General features: G+C 48.4%; 1 protein-coding gene across 2 annotated transcripts in view; it reads left to right on the top strand.

Moving 5' to 3' along the window:
• GCN1 (GCN1 activator of EIF2AK4) overlaps positions 1-19,071 on the top strand; it is a 102,985-nt gene that overhangs the window by 51,653 nt on the left and 32,261 nt on the right. For both annotated transcript variants that reach the window (XM_063144199.1, XM_063144198.1), the window contains exons 28-39: positions 147-290; positions 2,009-2,136; positions 3,365-3,554; positions 5,521-5,591; positions 5,696-5,861; positions 9,340-9,534; positions 10,784-11,030; positions 11,772-11,893; positions 13,689-13,803; positions 14,786-14,965; positions 15,770-15,990; positions 17,896-17,964. In XM_063144199.1, coding sequence (XP_063000269.1) covers positions 147-290; positions 2,009-2,136; positions 3,365-3,554; positions 5,521-5,591; positions 5,696-5,861; positions 9,340-9,534; positions 10,784-11,030; positions 11,772-11,893; positions 13,689-13,803; positions 14,786-14,965; positions 15,770-15,990; positions 17,896-17,964 — 1,848 coding nt within the window. The remainder of the gene's footprint in view (positions 1-146; positions 291-2,008; positions 2,137-3,364; positions 3,555-5,520; positions 5,592-5,695; positions 5,862-9,339; positions 9,535-10,783; positions 11,031-11,771; positions 11,894-13,688; positions 13,804-14,785; positions 14,966-15,769; positions 15,991-17,895; positions 17,965-19,071) is intronic.

Here is a 19,071-nt window from a genome sequence, read left to right as displayed (position 1 = left end):
GCTGTCTGGAAAAATGTGCTCGTTTTCCCAATAATGAGGGGGAAGCGACCTGTTTTCTCCGGCCGGCGTGACGGCTTAACTCATACTTTGCCAATCTGGTGCTATTCTACCTTCGCAGCCTGACGGAATTCCTCGCTCCTTCTTAGGTTTTGGCATCTATTGCCCTGACGGCCTTGTGTGCCAGCAGCAGCGGAGAAGACAGCTGTGCTTACGCTGAGCAGGAGGAAATTGACGTTTTACTCCAGGCCCTTCAGTCTCCGTGCATGAATGTTCGAGATGCAGCCCTCCGGGTCAGTTTGAATCTCTTTCACGCTCGGACGGAGGAAGCCGTCCGCCGAAGAGCGGCCCTCTTATCCGTCACAGGAGTTGCAGAGTCTCCCAACTTGGGGTGGAGGGGAATTTCTAGTGGAAATTTCTAGGGGAATTTCTGTTCTTGTGGAAGCATGATTGTCATGCTTCCACTAGAACAGCAGGGCTACTTCTGCCTCCGAATAGGAAGCTTAGCATTGCCTTTACTCCAGGAGTGTTGAACCGAAGCCCCGAAGGCCAAATCTGGGGCCCCGGCGCCCCCCACCATCCCCTTTTCCTCAACCATTTGATAGTTTCCCAACTTCCGTGCAGTTTTCCCCCCTGTTCTAAAATGTTGAAATGCCTCTCTCACGGCTTAGTTACTGGAATAAGGGCTCTAAGCTGAAATATGCCGTGGTTTTTTTGTGGTTTGGGCCCCGCCCATTTTGCCTTTGGCCCCGCCCACCACCGGGATGTGGCCCGCAAGAGCAAAATTGAATATGTCCATTGAGATGAAAGAGGTTCCCCACCTCTACTCCACTCCCTCCCTCCTGGGGTCAGCTAGGTGCCGGGGCTGTGTAATGTCTCCCTTTCCTTGTCTCACAGCACCTTCCCAGCCAGGCAGGAACGCTTGGCACAGAGCCCAGAGGGTGGAAGGCTCTGAGCTTTGTGCTCCTGGGTCACAGAACTAACCGCTGAACCCTTATCAATGTCCTTGCACTGCCTTGAACAATCTGTGTGTGTCTGTCTCTTGGTTCAGGACTCCAGTTCTTCTCCATCAGCCTTTTGGAACTAAGTTGAGTTGCGGAAAACCCACCCAGGGGGTTTAAAATTGAGCAGGGACTTGATCTCAGCTCTTTTAATATCCTCAAGCCAGGATCCACCGTGTGTCTCAAAACAACGGGTGACATGTTCTAATCAAAGTTTTGTTCGATAAAGTGGTTATTTGTTTGTTTGGAAAAGGAAAGGCACCTCTCGTGCAAGCACTGAGTCATTACTGACTCTTGGAAGGACGCCAGCTTCCGCTGATGTTTTCTTGGCAGGCCTTAAAGCGGGGTGGTTTGCCGTTGCCTTCCCTGGCCGTTATTACCTTTCCCCCAGCTAACTGGGTACTCATTTTCCTGACCTCGGGAGGATGGAAGGCTGAGTTGACCCGAGCCGGCTGCCTGAAACCAGCTTCCGCTGGGATCGAACTCAGGCCGTGGGGAGAGTTTCAGCTGCAGAAACTGCTGCTTTACCGCTCTGCTTACTCCCAATCTCACCACAAGCATGTGCTGACAGGATATTGTCTGAACAGTCCCAGTATGTAAATTGTACATAGTGTAAAGGAGTGTGTCAGCCATTTCAGAGAGCTTCGGCTATTGGGCAGTATAAAAATTCCATTGTGGGGTAGTGGCTAAAGTGTTGGACTGGGAGCTGGGAAATCTGGGTTCTAGTCCTCCCTCAGCCATTGAAACTCACTGGGAGACTTTGGGCCAATCACAGCCTCTCAGCCCAACCCTACCTCACAGGGTTGTTGTTGTGAAGATAAAAATGGAGAAGAGGAGGATTATGTACACCGCCTTGGGTCCCTTGGAGGAAAAAAGGCAGGATATCAATGCAATAATAATAAATAAATAAATAAAAATGTCCTAGTTTTCCTTTATTCCTGTCCCTTGCCATTTGAGATGGAGGGAGAGAGAGAAGACTGTGCACTAATATGCTCCTTTTTGGCTTTCAGGGCCTGATGGAACTGCAGATGGTGCTGCCCACCCCAGATAGCGATGAGAAAAACGGGCTGAATCTTTTGCGCCGTCTCTGGGTGGTGAAGTTTGACAGGGAAGAAGTCATTCGAACGTTGGCCGAGAGGTGAGAATTACTGTCTGTAGTGCTGTAGCCCCCACTAGCACCACATTCTGTAACTCTTCTGTACTCCCACAACACCTCGAAACACGCAAAGGCCCTGGGCATACAGTGCTCTGGTCCACCTGCCTCTATAGCTAAACCTGAAAATATCTCTCATATCTAAATTTCCATTTGTTTTTATAATTATTACATTTCTATACCGCCCCATAGCTGAAGCTGTCTGGGCGGTTACAAAGATTAAAACACTGAGCGTTACAAACTGATAGACAAAATTTAGAACCATAGAAAGCATCAAAACAGATTAGATAATATCCATTTAAAACAACTATTCTGGGTCAGTTAAAAACTCAACATGTGCTGTTAAACACATATTTAACACAAATGAGTTGAGCACACAACTCCCCTGTTAAAACAGCTCCACTGGCTTCCAGTCTGTTTCCGGGCACAATTCAAAGTGCTGGTTATGACCTATAAAGCCCTATATGGTTCGGGTCCAGGTTATTTGAAAGAACGTATTCTCCCTTATGAGCCTGCCCGTGCTTTGAGATCTTCTGGAGAAGCCCTTCTTTCAGTCCTGCCATCTTCACAGGCACGCTTGGTGGGAACATGGGAGAGGGCCTTCTCGGTGGCTGCTCCAGTGCTTTGGAACCCTCTTCCCGGGGAAGCTAGGCTGGCTCCCTCCTTGATGGGCTTTCAGAAGCAGGCTAAAACTTTTTTATTCCAGCAGGCCTTTGGAGAACAGTCTGGCCCTCCATCTATGTTAATGTCTTATAATTTTGTTGTGTATTTTAAATGTTTATGGTTTTGTTTCCCCCCCTCCATGTATATTTTAAACTTTGTAAGGCCGCCTGGAGGCCCAGCATTGGGCAAAAGGCGGGATAATAATAATAATAATAATAATAATAATAATAATAATAATAATAATATAATAAATGCCTGGCATTTACCCGGGCCGAAAAGATAACAACGTTGGCGCCAGGCGAGCCTCATCGGGGAGATCATTCCACAGTCGGGGGGCCACCACCGAAAAGGCCTCTCCCTTGTTGCCACCCTCCGAGCTTCCCTCGGAGTAGGCACTTGGAGGAGCACCTTAGATGTTGAGCGTAGCGTACAGGTAGGTTCATGTCGTTCCGTCAGGTTTTGTGGTCCCAAGCTGTTGTTCTTGCCTGATCTGAGATGAGGTCACATCTTTGGAATTTGGAGGGTGACATTCCAACTTCTTGTCTTGCAGGCTGTGGGAGTCGATGGGTTTGGAGCTGCAGCCCGATATCTGCTCAGTCCTCATCAAAGACGTCATCCACTACGAGGAAGCCGTGCGTCAGGCTGGGGCAGAGGCGCTTTCCAAGGGCGTGGAGCAATACCGAAGCCAAACGCAGGATGTCATGGCCAAACTGATGGAGATTTATCAGGAGAAGCTCTATGTAAGCCCTTCGTGGTGGGGAACAGAGCATGCATGGTTGCTCCAGAGAGTTAGACAGCTTTCGTTGTGGGTGGAGGGAATGCCCTGTTTTGGTGATCCTGTTTTTCCCAATCCAGACATTTGCACTGCTCATGTGCTAGTCTGTGTGATTCACTGCATCGCACCTGTTGTGCTTTTTGAGTAACAAGCAAAATCTGAGTCTAGCCCAGCGATGGGAAATTTCACACAGTCTGGGCACTGAACACACACACACACACACACACACACACACACACACAATATATATATATATTTTAAGCAAGAATGGATTGACACATTAGTTCCTTACCACCTGGTTTCTTTCCTTACGAGGTAGCAGAGGCATCAAGCAAGCAGTGACAATTTCCCTCTTTCCTTTCCTTTTTGGAAAAAAGCTTTCCATGGCAGGTGTGCTGCTGAGTGAAGCTGTAGTCCTGCCCCACCAACTCCATTACCCAGTGACGCTCTGGGACGGTGGAAATGATGGCCGTGAACAGAGCTCTGCTCTACAGCGCAGCATCCTCTCCCACCCATGTTCCCCAGCCACTGTCCATTATCATTGTGATTTCAGGCCCATTCGGGCTGCGGGGGGCCCAGACCTGTGCCTGCTAGTCCGGCCCTAGAGGCGCCAGCATATGCTGGCGGCTAGTTCTGCCTTCTGGACATGTCGGTTGAAGTCTATTGAAGCCACGAATTCCAGATGACGTGGCAACTACAGACTTTCTTATTTAGCTTGGAAAAAAGGAGGCGAAGGGGGGGGGACATGACAGAGGTGTACAAAATTATGCCTGGTGTGGAAAATGTGGAGAGAGAGACATTTTCCTCCCTCTCTCAAAATACTAGAACCCGGGGTCATCCCATGAAGCTGATGGATGGGAGATCCAGGACAAATAAAAGGAGGGACTTCTTCACACAATGTATAGTTAAATTATGGAACTCACTACCACAAGATGTAGTGATGGCCACCAATTTGGATGGCTTTAAAAGGGGGTTGGATAAATTCCTGGAGGCGAAGGCTATCCATGGCTGCTAGCCGTGATGGTTGTGTGCTATCTCCAGTATCCAAGGCAGAAAGCCTGGGTGCACCAGTAGCTGGGGAACATGGGTGGGAGAGGATGCTGTTGCACTTACGTCCTGCTTTGTTGGTCCCTGTGGGAACAGAGTGCTGGACTAGATGGACCCTTGGTCTGATCCAGCAGGGATTTTCTTATGTTCTTACTTATATACCACTTCATATCTAAATAGATTCTGGAGAGGTGAACATAGGAATAAAACAGTAAACAGAAAGAAGATTAAAAGCAGCAAATTAAAATTGTTCAATTTAAATCAAAGGGACTGTCTTTTTTGCTAACTAATTGTAAGCCGCTCCGAGAGCCTTTTTTGGCTGAGGAGTGGGGTATAAATATGATAAATAAATAATAAATAAATAATAAAAACAGTGGCTGGCTAGTTGAAGAAGGCTTCCTGGAAAAGAGCTGTTATCGAGAGGAAACAGCACAGTGGAGGCGCATGCGTGACGTCCAGGGGCAGGGAGTTCCAAAGGGAAGGGGCCACCACACTCAAGGCTCTTCTCCTGGTGGGCTCCAATTGAGCCAAAGGTCCATGTGGAACCCCCAGGAGCGTGCCCTCCAATGACCTCAGTGACCGGGCAGGTTGGTAAGGGAGAAGGCGCTCTCTCAGGTATCCTGGTCCAAAGTGGTTTAGGGCTTTGTACGCTAGCACCAAAACCTTAAAGCAATAGGCAGCCAGTGCAGTTCCTTCAGCAAAGGATTTACATGCTGAAAAGAGGCAGCTCAGACAACAGCCGAGCTGCTGCGTTCTGCACTAGCTCCAGCTTCCGGAGCAGCCTTACGGGTCGTCCCACACATTCTTGAGCTATAACCACTGTTTCCTCCCTTCGTGCTGCCGGCACAGGTTTTCTGACAGCATTGCCCGTTTCTCTTTCTCAGAGGCCCCCGCCGGTTTTGGATGCTCTGGGACGCGTGATATCCGAATCTCCGCCTGACCAGTGGGAAGCCAGGTGCGCTGCCTCTTAACTTTGAGCCGCTGCTGGGATGCTTCGGGCTTTTAGCGTCATGAGGCAAGGTCTAAACGTGGAAGTTCAATCGTATGTCCTCCCTACAGGTGTGGCATTGCTTTGGCCCTGAACAAGCTCTCTGAGCACCTGGACGGCTCGCAGGTGAAGCCCCTTTTCCAGTTCTTCGTGCCGGATGCCCTGAATGACCGTAACCCCGAGGTCCGGAAGTGTATGCTGGATGCGGCCCTCTCGGCGCTCAATACCCACGGAAAGGTAGGATAGAATTCTTCGGAACGTCATACGGCTCTCTAGCTCAGCGTTGTCTACGCCGGGAGTGGGAAACACCCTGGCTTTAAATAGGGACCCCGAATCTGAATTTGCTGCTGTGGAAGCAAAACGATTGGTGTTTTGATCAGAAAATCATAGAATAGCAGAGTTGGAAGGGGCCTACAAGGCCATCGAGTCCAACCCCCTGCTCAATGCAGGAATCCACCCTAAAGCATCCCTGACAGTTGGTTGTCCAGCTGCCTCTTGAATGACTGTAGTGTGGGAGAGCCCACAACCTCCCTAGGTAACTGGTTCCGTTGTCATACTGCTCTAACAGTCAGGAAGTTTTTCCTGATGTCCAGCTGGAATCTGGCTTCCTTTAACTTGAGCCTTTTATTCCGTGTCCTGCACTCTGGGAGGATTGAGAAGAGATCCTGGCCCTCCTCTGTGTGACAACCTTTTAAGTATTTGAAGAGTGCTATCATGTCTCCCCTCAATCTTCTCTTCTCCAGGCTAAACCTGCCCAGTTCTTTCAGTCTGTCTTCATAGGGCTTTGTTTCCAGACCCCTGATCATCCTGGTTGCCCTCCTCTGAAAACGCTCCAGCTTTGCCGCCAGATCTCAGCAGCAAAACTGTGAAGGTGGCCTAAAAGGGTCAAATTTCGCTTTCAGCCTCTGATGGCCTGTTGAAATTGGCCCCTGAAGTCCCTGCTGTTGCCTAGCCCTGGTCTGTGGGAACTGGCAGCAGCTCCCTTGGTTCCCCCCCCCCCCAGCTCTTCCTGGAAATGCCGGGGACTGGATCTGGGACCGTCCGCATGCACATCAGGTGTCCCACCACTGAGCTGTCTTCCCCCAACCCAGTTTCAGCTCACCTTTTCTCTTGAGAAAGGGAATGAGGCTTGCTGACTGGGGAACGCTGGGATATTTTTTAAATTAATTTTTTGGGGGTGTGAAATTTCAAACACAAAGAAAAAGGGGGTGGAGTTGTGCCTATATCAGTTTAATACATCAATTTGAATGGGTTCTCGGTCGCTGCTCCACTGCTCTGGAACTCCCTTCCCAGGGATGGGCAGAAGGTAGTCTGGACCTCTGTTGCTTGCATTAGGATTTTTTAAAGTTGTTATTTGTATTTTAAATGTTTTAATATTGAAGCATGTTGAATTGTAGTTTTTAACTTTTGCATATTTCTATTTATATGTTTTAATTGTATGTGTTTTAATTTTGTAAAGCCGCCTTGAGGCCCAATATTGGGAAAAAGGCGTAATAATAATAATAATAATAATAATAATAATAATAATAATAATAATAGAACTCTGGCAACAGGAAAAGGTCACAATTATTCCATTAGTCACATCACATGAAAACCTTCAGGAATTGGGCCTACCAGAGTACACCCACACCAGCATCCAGAAAGCAGTCATAATTAAAACAAGCTCACTTCTTAGGGAATTCCAGAATGCCGTTTGACAAGACAGCATGACTTGGCAAAGCCCATCATGTCCATCTAGACCAGCCTTCCTCAACCTGGGGCGCTCCAGATGTGTTGGACTGCATCTCCCAGAATGCCCCAGCCAGTTGGCTGGGGCATTCTGGGAGTTGTAGTCCAACACATCTGGAGCGCCCCAGGTTGAGGAAGGCTGGTCTAGAAAAACCAGCATGAGCAAGAAAGAGATGATGATGATGATGATGATGATGAAGATGATGATGATAATGATAATAATGATGATGATAATGATAATAATGTTTGTGTGTGAATACAGCTTTCGAGGAATTATACGTAAACTTCAGCAAAAGCAGACCAAATATCCACATAAGTATTCATTCCCAATTGGTGTCGAATACACCATCTGTTGCCTTCAAACACAGCTGGGGGGGCCCCAGGTTGAGGAAGGCTGGTCCGGCCTGGAATTTGTGGGTTATTGATAAATATTCTGATTTTTGCACTGCCCTCCAGAGATAAAGTAGTTAAGGGTTTAGGAAAAATGAAATGTTGTCTGAACCACTCAGGAGCTCGTGCTGAATAATACAACGACTTTCCCACCCACACTTTTAGGAGAACTGAGCACACTGAAAACTCTGGCTGCAAACTGAAATAACAGATTATTCCATATTCTGTACCATTTTGGGGCCGTGTCTGCGTTTTCCAGCCCCTCCTCGCTCCACACACACACAAACAGCAGCCTTGTGTGTATTCTTTTAATGACAATAATATTTTTATTTATTTATTTATTTAAGGATTTTTATGCCACCATTCAGCCAAAAAAGGCTCTCACGGCGGCTTACAAAAGTATTTCTTGACAGTCCCTGCCCACAGGCTTACAATCTAAAAGACATGACACAAAAGGAAAGGGGATTGGGAGGGAGGAGGAGGAGGGGGGAAAGGGAAGCAAATTCAGGCACTACAATCTTAGTTGGAAAGTTCAGCAGTTACAGGTGACAGCAGGAGGGAGGGGGCTCTCAGCTGGAGCTGGACCCAGGCACGGTGGAGAGGTGCCTGGCTGGAGAGGTGCCTGGCTGCTGCTTCCTCCCTCACTGGTGGCCTCTGCAGAGACAGTTGACAGCAGGAGGGAGGGGGCTCTCAGCTGGAGCTGGACCCAGGCACGGTGGAGAGGTGCCCGGCTGCTGCTTCCTCCCTCACTGGTGGCCTCTGCAGAGACAGTTGGTAGCAGGAGGGAGGGGGCTCTCAGCTGGAGCTGGACCCAGGCAAGATGGAGAGGTGCCTGGCTGCTGCTTCCTCCCTCACTGGGGGCCTCTGCAGAGACAGTTGGTAGCAGGAGGGAGGGGGCTCTCAGCTGGAGCTGGACCCAGGCAAGATGGAGAGGCGCCTGGCTGCTGCTTCCTCCCTCACTGGTGGCCTCTGCAGAGACAATAATAATTTTGTTTATGTATGTATGTACGTATTTTTTTTAATTAAAACATCTGTATCCCGCCCTATAGCATTGGGATCTCAGGGCGGTGCACAGATAAAACCAATTCAAGCAATCTAAAACAACAAATATTTTGCACAGCTAAAACCATAGCAAAACATTAGAGAGCCAGTGTGGTGTAGTGGCTAGAGTGTCGGACTAGGAGTCGGGAGATCCGGGTTCTAGTCCCCGCTCGGCCATGGAAACCCACTGGGTGACTTTGGGCCAGTCGCAGACTCTCAGCCCAACCCACCTCACAGGGTTGTTGTTGTGAAGATAAAGTGGAGAGGAGGAGGATTATGTACGCTCCCTTGGGTTCCTTGGAGGAGGAAAGGTGGGGTATAAATGCAATAATAAATAAATAAACTAACAAGCTTAACACCACTAAAAAAAATTAAACAGTAAAAACAATTAAAACTACGTGCTACTTTAGGCAAATTTAGCCTTCAAAGCCACATATTTTTTTTTTAATCAAGCCGAAATGAAGCCAGCGCCTGCGCCCGTGGGGCCTCCAGGGGGGCGGCATTCCCCAACCAGGGTGCCACCACAGAGAAGGCCCTTCTGCATTCTGTCTTTCAGGACAGTGTCAACTCCCTGCTGCCTGTGTTTGAGGAGTTCCTGAAGAACGCGCCAAATGATGCCAGTTACGACGCCGTCCGGCAGAGCGTGGTCATTCTGATGGGCTCCCTGGCCAAACATCTGGACAAGAGCGATCCGAAAGTCAAGCCCATAGTTGCCAAACTTATCGCAGCGCTTTCCACTCCGTCGCAACAGGTAGCCTTCCGCCGTCCCCTTTCTGCCAACCGCTGTTCCTTTGGGGGTTTCCCAAGCCTTCCTGCAGTTTTTTTCCTTCTTATTCCGACTGGTTGCAATTTCTCTTCTAAGGCGTAGTTACTGGCAGTAAGATTTTTAAGCACAATAGGCTGGGGTGTGTGTGTGTGTGTGTTTGTCTCCACTCCTATTTCCTTTGGCCACCGCTGGAATGTGTCCCCCAAAAAACTTCTCTGAAATTGAATTTGGCCTTGTGTAGTGAGTAGCGTTTTGACTGCACGTTATCGCGGAGCCCAGAGCTTTCCGACCATCAAATCAGCTTTAGGTATTTTGTAGAGTTTAACCATTAAGCTTTCCACCGTGAGATTTCCCTGAATAAAAAAAATGTCTCACTGATTGGGTGTCCCGGGTCCGTTTGCCAGCATGTGTGAATGCCGGAGGGAAAGGGAACGGCAATCCACGACACCCTGGAGCTGAAAACAGTTCCCTGCGTTTGCTCTGAAAAGACAGGTACGTGTTCCGGGGGTACTCCTGGGCTCTACCTTGTTCCTGGAATCCCAGGTTGCTAACAAGCCCCCCCTCCCCCCCCCCCCCGGACCATCTTTATCTAGTACAGCCTTCTTCAACCTGGAGCGCTCCAGATGTGTTGGACTGCATCTCCCAGAATGCCCCAGCAGCTGGCTGGGGCATTCTGGGAGTTGTAGTCCAACACATCTGGAGCGCCCCAGGTTGAGGAAGGCTGATCTAGTAGCCCTTGCTTTCTGAAATCGAGTGGTTATCAATCAAACGTTTCTTCTTCTTTTTTTAAAAAAAACCTGATTAAATTGTGATCGGTTCGCTTAGTGAAAGGGAAATTCATCTGGTTACGTAGGTGAAAAGTGAAGCTAAGACTCCTGATTTTTACAGTATATGGCACGGCTTTATTTTATTTACAAGTCAAGGGCATCTGCAACAGGATTTGTCACAGCCCTTTTTGAAACTATGGAAGAGAGACTAATTATCCGAAGAATGACATAATCTCCAATTAATGAATGGATCCTACTCCTAATTACACCTGTAAAGAAATGGATAAAATATGCTCAATGTCCCACCTTCTGCCGGTAGTCGACAATGAAAATTCTTTGTATGTTTTTGTTTGTCTTAAGTATTTTGAAAATTAATAATAAATAAGGAAGGAAAAAAGGTAGGTGAAAAGTGTGCTTCAGTTACCAGGCGTTTGGGGGGCTTAACGGCGCCCTCGTGGTCCCCGTAGGTCCAGGAGTCCGTGGCCGGCTGCCTGCCGCCCCTGGTGCCTGCAATCAAAGAAGATGCGGGTGGGATGATACAGAAGCTGCTGCAGCTGCTGCTGGAGTCCGACAAGTACGCCGAGCGGAAGGGCGCTGCCTACGGGCTTGCCGGCCTGGTGAAAGGCCTGGGCATCCTCTCTCTTAAGCAGCAGGAAATGATGGCGAAGTTGACCGATGCCATCCAAGACAAGAAGAACTTCCGCCGGCGAGAAGGTGAGCGGATCGCTGCTTTCCTGTACGCTTTTCGCCCCGCTGATGCGGAGGCCCCGCTTGCTTAGTTCTGAACAATGCGTGGGTTGCCTCGTATTTCCAGAAGAACGTACGTGGCCACGTGGAGTGACATCCAGTAGCCGGGCACAGGGGGTCTTGCTCCATAGAGGTGGAGTTGTGTGGCACAGGAGCGGGTGGAAGATAGATCTGGATCTACTGGTTGATCTCAGGGTGACTTGCCACAGATTGAGTGTTTTTGACTCCCGGTGGTTTAACAACAGCAACAAGGAAAAGGCTTGCACAAGCAGCGCTAGTAATCATAAGGCCTGGTGCAGCTGTTGGGTAGGAGCTGTAGCTCAGGGGCAGAGCGTCTGCTTTGCGTGCGGAAGTTCCCTGGTTCGATCCCCGGCGTCTCCCGAAGAGAGCCACCGCTGCCAGCCAGTGTTGAAAGTACTGGGCTAGATGAACCAAGGGCCTGACTGAGTATGAGGCAGTTTCCTTTGTTCCTAAAGAGACACAAGTAGCGGTGGGAAAACTAGAAGCGGAAGACTCCGTTGTCTTTGACCACGCGTCACATTTCTTGAAGGAGGCAGGGCGAGAGGCAGGTGAACAAGCAGGTTGCAGTGGGGAAGAGGAGGAGCACCTGCAAGGCGCTCTTGTCAGTGGGCCCCTGCTTGGGCCGACCCTGCCGTGCTGTCACTGACAAGCCTCTTTGCCCTCGTTGTTTTTCCATCTCTCGCTTAGGGGCCTTGTTTGCCTTCGAGATGCTCTGCTCCATGCTGGGGAAGCTCTTTGAGCCCTACGTGGTGCACGTCTTACCCCACTTGCTGCTCTGCTTCGGAGACGGGAACCAGTACGTCCGAGAGGTAAGAGGTGCCGGCCTGTCGCAAGACGACGACGAAGTGTGGAGCCAGGATTCCAGGGCAGCAGGGCTTTCTATTCAGGCGCGGGGGTGCCGGTGTCCACTGCCTGGTGGCTCCTGCTTGGCTCTTCTGACCAGCGGGGAACTCGCCAGGAGGAAAAAAGCTTAGCATTGCATCCAAACTGGGACTTCTTGTCGGTCGCTCCTCTTGCGTGTCACTCCCCTAACAACCCAGAATCCGAAGCCAGGGTTTGCTGTCAGTTTCTGATACTTGCCTTTTCGGGAAGCGACAAGCCCGGAGTCCTGATTCAGACGTAACGCTAAGATCTTTCTTGTTGGCAAGTTCTGGGTTTGTTTAGCCACTCCTGCTGGCAGGAGGAGCCAAGTGAGTGTGAGTGGGCAGCATTCACTCGCACAATTGCGTATGATCGGTAAGCCAGGATTCCCTGGAATTCTGGCTTATAATTGTGGGCAAATGCAGCCAACGAGGATTAGTAGAAGAATTGCACATGAACGGTAAGCCAGGATTCTCTGGAATTTTGGCTTATAATTGTGGGCAAATGCAGCCAACAAGGTTGCTCGTGAACAGTAAGCCAGGATTAGTAGAACTATTGCGCATGAACAGTAAGCCAGGATTCCCTGGAATTCTGGCTTATAATTGTGGGCAAATGCAGCCAACAAGGATTAGTAGAACAATTGCGCATGAACGGTAAGCCAGGATTCTCTGGAATTCTGGCTTATAATTGTGGGCAAATGCAGCCAACGATGTTGCTCGTGAACAGTAAGCCAGGATTAGTAGAACTATTGCGCATTGAACGGTAAACCAGGATTCCCTGGAATTCTGGCTTATAATTGTGGGCAAATGCAGCCAACAAGGAGTAGTAGAACAATTGCACATGAATGGTAAGCCAGGATTCTCTGGAATTCTGGCTTATAATTGTGGGCAAATGCAGCCAACGAGGTTGCTCGTGAACAGTAAGCCAGGATTAGTAGAACTATTGCGCATGAACAGTAAGCCAGGATTCCCCGGAATTCTGGCTTATAATTGTGGGCAAATGCAGCCAACAAGGATTAGTAGAACAATTGCGCATGAACGGTAAGCCAGGATTCTCTGGAATTCTGGCTTATAATTGTGGGCAAATGCAGCCAACGAGGAGTAGTAGAACAATTGCACATGAATGGTAAGCCAGGATTCTCTGGAATTCTGGCTTATAATTGTGGGCAAATGCAGCCAACGAGGTTGCTCGTGAACAGTAAGCCAGGATTAGTAGAACTATTGCGCATTGAACGGTAAGCCAGGATTCCCTGGAATTTTGGCTTATAATTGTGGGAAAATACAGCCAACAAGGATTAGTAGAACAATTGCACATGAACGGTAAGCCAGGATTCCCTGGAATTCTGGCTTATAATTGTGGGCAAATGCAGCCAACGAGGTTGCTCGTGAACAGTAAGCAGGATTAGTAGAACAATTGCGCATGAACGGTAAACCAGGATTCTCTGGAATTCTGGCTTATAACAGCGTGTGAGTACTAATTGATTATTCCTTGTTAATCAAAGGGGTGGTGTGGGGAAAGTGGACAGGGAGACATTTCCCTCCCTCTCTCATAATGCTAGAACCCCGTGGGGTCCTCCCAAACACCACCCCACACACATACCCTCAAATGCCTCCCCACATACACACTCCAGATTCCGCCAGACCGATGCTCCATCGGTTCTAATTCAAATCAGGGCTACGTTCGGTTGTCCTGTCTTGAGACCAGTCGAGGCTGACTGCAAACGTTGCTTTTCCTTTCCTTGAGGCCGCAGACGACTGTGCCAAGGCCGTGATGAGTAACCTGAGTGCCCACGGCGTGAAGCTGGTGCTGCCCTCCTTGCTGGCTGCGCTTGAGGAGGAGTCTTGGAGAACCAAAGCTGGTAAGAACTTGAATCGGACTTCTGTGATTTGTTGGGGGTATGTGTGTGTCAATGCCGACACCTTTTGCCAGGTTTTACGTGAGAAAGGCTGCAGTTGGATAATTTACATTTTTTTAATACTTAGTATGGAATTTTTGAAACTCACTTGGAACTGGAGGTTATGTTTCCCTTATCTGTGTCATAGACTCAGAATAGCAGAGCTGGAAGGGACCTGTAAGGCCATCAAGTCCAAGCCCCTGCTCAATGCAGGAATCCACCCTAAAGCATCCCTGACAGATGGCTGTCCAGCTGCCTCTTGAAGGCCTCTAGGGTGGGAGAGCCAATGACCTCCCTAGGTCATTGGTCCCATTGTCGTACTGCTCTAACAGTCAAGAAGTTTTTCCTGATGTCCAGCCGGAATCTGGCTTCCTCTAACTGGAGCCCATTATTCTGCCTCCTGCATTCTGGGATGATCGAGTAGAGATCCTGGCCCTCCTCTGTGTGACAACCTTTCAAGTGCTATCATGTCTCCCCTCAGCCTTCTCCAGGTTACACATGCCCAGTTCTTTCAGTCTCTCCCCATAGGGCTTTGTTTCCACTGGCCCTCTTCTGTGTGACAACCTTTCAAGTCCTTGAAGAGTGCTATCCTGTCTCCCCTCTGTCTTCTCTTCTCCTGGCTAAACAGGCCCAGTGTGTGTTGTAGCTTCTAGTGCAATTAAAAAGTTAGTTCAACTGGTCTAGCAGTGAGAGCCCAACTGATCATTAAGTTAGAGCTCTGATGCTGCTAACTGTTTCTCTCCCACGCACCCACCTTGCCCCAAAATGTTTTTAAAACTCTACATCAATGAGCCTGTAATCCTGTGCACACTTGCTTGGAAGTAAGTCGCGTTGAGTTCTGGGGCATTCCTCCTGAGTAGAGACACAAAGGGCTGCTCTCTGAATGGACTCCTACCTCTGGCTCGGCGACCCTTTTGCTAACGCCCTCCTTTCATGCCTACGCCAGGGTCAGTGGAACTGCTGGGGGCCATGGCCTACTGCGCTCCCAAGCAGCTCTCCTCGTGCTTGCCAAACATCGTGCCGAAGCTCACGGAAGTGCTCACGGACTCGCACGTGAAGGTCCAGAAGGCCGGACAGCAGGCCCTCCGGCAAATTGGATCGGTGATCCGGAACCCTGAGATCTTGGGTAAGAGTGTAGGTCAAAGCCGTGCCAGCTCACGGACATCCTGATGTACAGAGGCAGCATATCTCTGAATACCAGGGGCTGAAGACGAGTGAGACAAACGTACAACCTGCATGCCCTGCTTGTGAGTGGCCAGAGACACCTGGCCACCCTAGGGACGTCGGGGCAATCTGTAACGGAATCGAATGGGTTCGGATTTCTAAAGATCCGTCCTGTGGATTCCACAGGGAACCAGCTTTTCCCGAGTCACACAGATTCTGCAGGGCTGTGGACTGGTTTTTTTAAAAAAAAAAAAAATCTGGAATTTTACACTAATTTTGTTATAGAAAAATACATTAAATTAAAAAAAAAAACACTGGCTGAAAAGGCACATTTCCCCATAGGCTAAACCACAAAATGTGCACGTAGAGGTGTTGCTCATTTTGCAGGGTGGGTTCACGCATTTTCGTAAGCGCGGATTGGCGCAAATGCAAATTTGCGCAAATGCGGGAAATTGGAAACATCCAATTTTGTTAATGAGCCAATGATGGAACGAAAAGCCACCTGACTGCCCGTGAGATGGGGATGGGGTGGGTTTTACAAAATCCGTGCATCCTTAGGTCAGCGTCTTTTGGGAAAGGAACGCTGGATTTAGCTGGGGCTTTGGTCTGATCCAAGGAAGGCAGTTGTGAGATGATGATGATGATGATGATGATGATGATGATGATGACAGTCTGTCGCGGAGAGTTCTGTGGCTGACATTATCTCACCGGGGGCCCTTCACGGGCGTGTCCGTTCACCCTCCTCCTCCTTTCCCCAACCTAACAGCGATCGCACCGGTTCTGTTGGACGCCTTGACGGATCCGTCCAGGAAGACCCACAAGTGCCTGCAGACCCTGCTGGACACCAAATTTGTCCATTTCATCGATGCGCCTTCCCTGGCCCTCATCATGCCTATCGTCCAGAGGGCTTTCCAGGATCGCTCCACGGACACCCGGAAAATGGCCGCCCAGATCATTGGGAACATGTATTCCCTGACGGATCAGAAGGTACGTTGCAGGGGAGGGGATTGGGCAGGCAGGTCCATTAAAGCACGGACTTGATTGGCAGACGGGCGCATCAGAAAGGGCGGGCAGGAAGTGCCGGCTTCTGCCTGTTCGTGTTATAGTTATGAGTCCAAGTGTATTCTGTCATTTGATAATGGTCGCTTGAATTTGTTTTATTTATTTAGTGCGTTTCTAATCTGCCTGATAACTAATGTTTCTGGGCAAGATTACAGCCAGTAAAACAAACTTTAAAAGGCCATTTGAAAACGTAGTTAAACACATAAAATACAATACAAATATTTAAAAGAATGAAATGCAATATAATGCAAAACAATGAACAGCACAAGGATCGATAAAACAGCTGTAATAGCCTAGAACTCGGCCTAGAGTGAAATGGATCAGCTTTCTTCAGATTGGTGTGTTCCAGATGTGTTGGGCTGCCATGCCCATCACTCCCATTTGGCCATGCTGTCTGGGGATGATGGGAGTGGCAGTCCAATACCTCTGGAGGGCGCTAGGCTGGGGAAGGCTGGACTAGATCAATGTGTGAGAGAGGCTCAGTTCAGACAACACGTTAGTGAATGCAGTGTGGAAACTCCACTCGACAGTTGGGTTTTTAGGAGGTCCTCAACTTAACTGAGCCAGAGAGAAAGGAAGAGAACTGGTTTTCAAACTAGGTTCTGAGAAAGTGCTGGGGTACCCCAGTGAGATTAATAGGGGCACCCCAATGAGAAGTTCGATCATTGAAGGCCCTGTGCCCACCACCGCCAGCCTTCCATTTATTTTATTTATTTATTTATTTATTTCATTTCTATACCGCCCAATAGCTGAAGCTCTCTGGGTGGTTCACAAAAATTAAAACCGCGAAGAGCATAATAAAACAACCAACGATCTTAAAAACACAGATACAAAATACAATATAAAAAGCACAACCAGGATAAAACCACACAGCAGAAATTGATACCGGTTTAAATACGGAATTAAAACAGCAAAGTTTAAATGTTAAGTTAAATTAGGTGTTAAAATACTGAGAAAATAAAAAGGTCTTCAGCTGGCGACGGAAGGAGTACAGTGTAGGCGCCAGGCGGACCTCTCTGGGGAGCTCGTTCCACAGCAAAGTTCCATTGCAAAGTTTAGCTGCTGAGGGTGGATGACGCTTCCCCATTTTTTCAAGTATAGTCTCCATTTGTGTGGAATGCTGGCCAGGCTATCGCCCTTGTCAGCTGGAGTGCGCTCCAGAAATTGCAGCAGGCCCGGGACGAGGGGCGGGAGCGGATCTCTGCTGCCACACCCATGTGGAAGAACTGGGTATGTTTGAAACTGAAAGAACTGGGCAGGTTTAGCCTGGAGAAGAGAAGATTGAGGGGAGACATGAGAGCACTCTTCAAAGACTTAAAAGGTTGTCCCACAGAGGAGGGCCAGGATCTCTTCTCGATCCTCCCAGAGTGCAGGACACGGAATAACGGGCTCAAGTTAAAGGAAGCCAGATTCCAGCTGGACATCAGGAAAAACTTCCTGACTGTTAGAGCAGTACGACAATGGAATCAGTTGCCTAGGGAGGTTGTGGGCCTCTCCCACACTAGAGGCCTTCAAGAGGCAGCTGGACAAGCATCTGTCGGGGATGCTTTAGGGTGGATTCCTGCATTGAGCAGGGGGTTGGACTCGATGGCCTTGTAGGCCCCTTCCAACTCTGCTATTCTATGATTCTATGAAGGGATTCCCTGCAAATAGGAACTCTACAAACCACTGGTTCAGATGATGCCAGCTGTTGGTCTAGCAATGTTCAGAAAGGGGCCAAAGGAAGCCAGTGCAGACGGGTCATCTGCCGATACCTTTCGTAGTCCAGCCATACTGATTCCAGATGGATTTGTGACACTCTCCCAACTTGCCATCTCTTGCCTGTTTCAGGATCTGGCTCCTTACCTGCCCAGTGTGACTCCCGGATTGAAGACCTCTCTGCTGGACCCTGTGCCCGAGGTACGTCTTCCTGCCGTTTCTTCACAAGCGGCCTTTCTCCCGTTTACCTTTGATCCAGTCCCCCTGATCCCTGTTCTTTTTTATTATTATTATTCTTTTTAATACTTAAACATACATCAATACAGTAAAAAAGAAACAACATAATACATAAATGTTGGATAACCTTAATAACATGTATTCTAGCTTAATCTGTTAACATAATCATACTTAACATAAAAGTGCACCCTCCACTACGGGATCTTATTCCTCTTTCCAAAATCTCATTGTTTCTTCTGGAGGAGGTTTCCCACTCCCTTTAGATAAAACAAATTCTAGGAACTGTTTCCATATTCCCTTAAAAATCATTCGTTTTTGTCATTCCTCGTCTCACTTTTATATTACATGTTAATTTATCATTAATAGCAATACCCTAGATCTCTTTATACCAATCTTCTATATGATAATCCCCTTGAACCTTCCAGTTCCTAGATATCATTAACCTTGCTGCTGTTAGCAAATTCGTTATCAGTTCTTTTGTCTCTTTGTTACAATTTAATTCTCCATATAATGCTAACAATGCCACTATAAGTGTCTCTTCAATCTAATCAATCTCTTCAATCTGAGGGAGACTGGAGCAGACAGGGACCATCAGAGCCTGCTTTAGTTGGAGCCCCCCCCCCCCCCCCCCGGGCTAACATCTTCACCTTCTGTACAGCACCATGTACATTGATGGCGCTATATAAATAAATAATAATAATAATAAGAAGGAGCTGTTGGTTTGCCCCTCCATTGGGAGATGAGAGGACGGAGCAGGGCCTTCCCACCAGCCTAAACAGTCTCCTTAATTTCTTTTTATTTTCTCCCTCTTCCCTCCCCATCCACTTTTCCTTGCGTGTCATGTCTTTTTTTTTAGAATGTAAGCCTGAGGGTAGGGACTGTCTTCTTTATTGATACATTGTAAGCCGCTCCGAGAGCCTTTCGGCTGAGGTGCGGGATAAAAATACTCTAAATAAATAAATAAATAATCTCCATTCCTAAAATTTCTTTTATCTCATTAAACACCATTTCCCACCATTTTTGTGCAAGTTCACATTCCCACCACATCTGTAAATACGTTCCTTTTTTTTT

This window comes from Elgaria multicarinata, chromosome 18 (genome assembly GCF_023053635.1).
Source record: "Elgaria multicarinata webbii isolate HBS135686 ecotype San Diego chromosome 18, rElgMul1.1.pri, whole genome shotgun sequence".
Lineage (NCBI taxonomy): Eukaryota > Metazoa > Chordata > Lepidosauria > Squamata > Anguidae > Elgaria > Elgaria multicarinata.
Note: the sequence above shows the minus strand (reverse complement) of the source record. Positions and strands in the feature narration are given on the sequence as shown.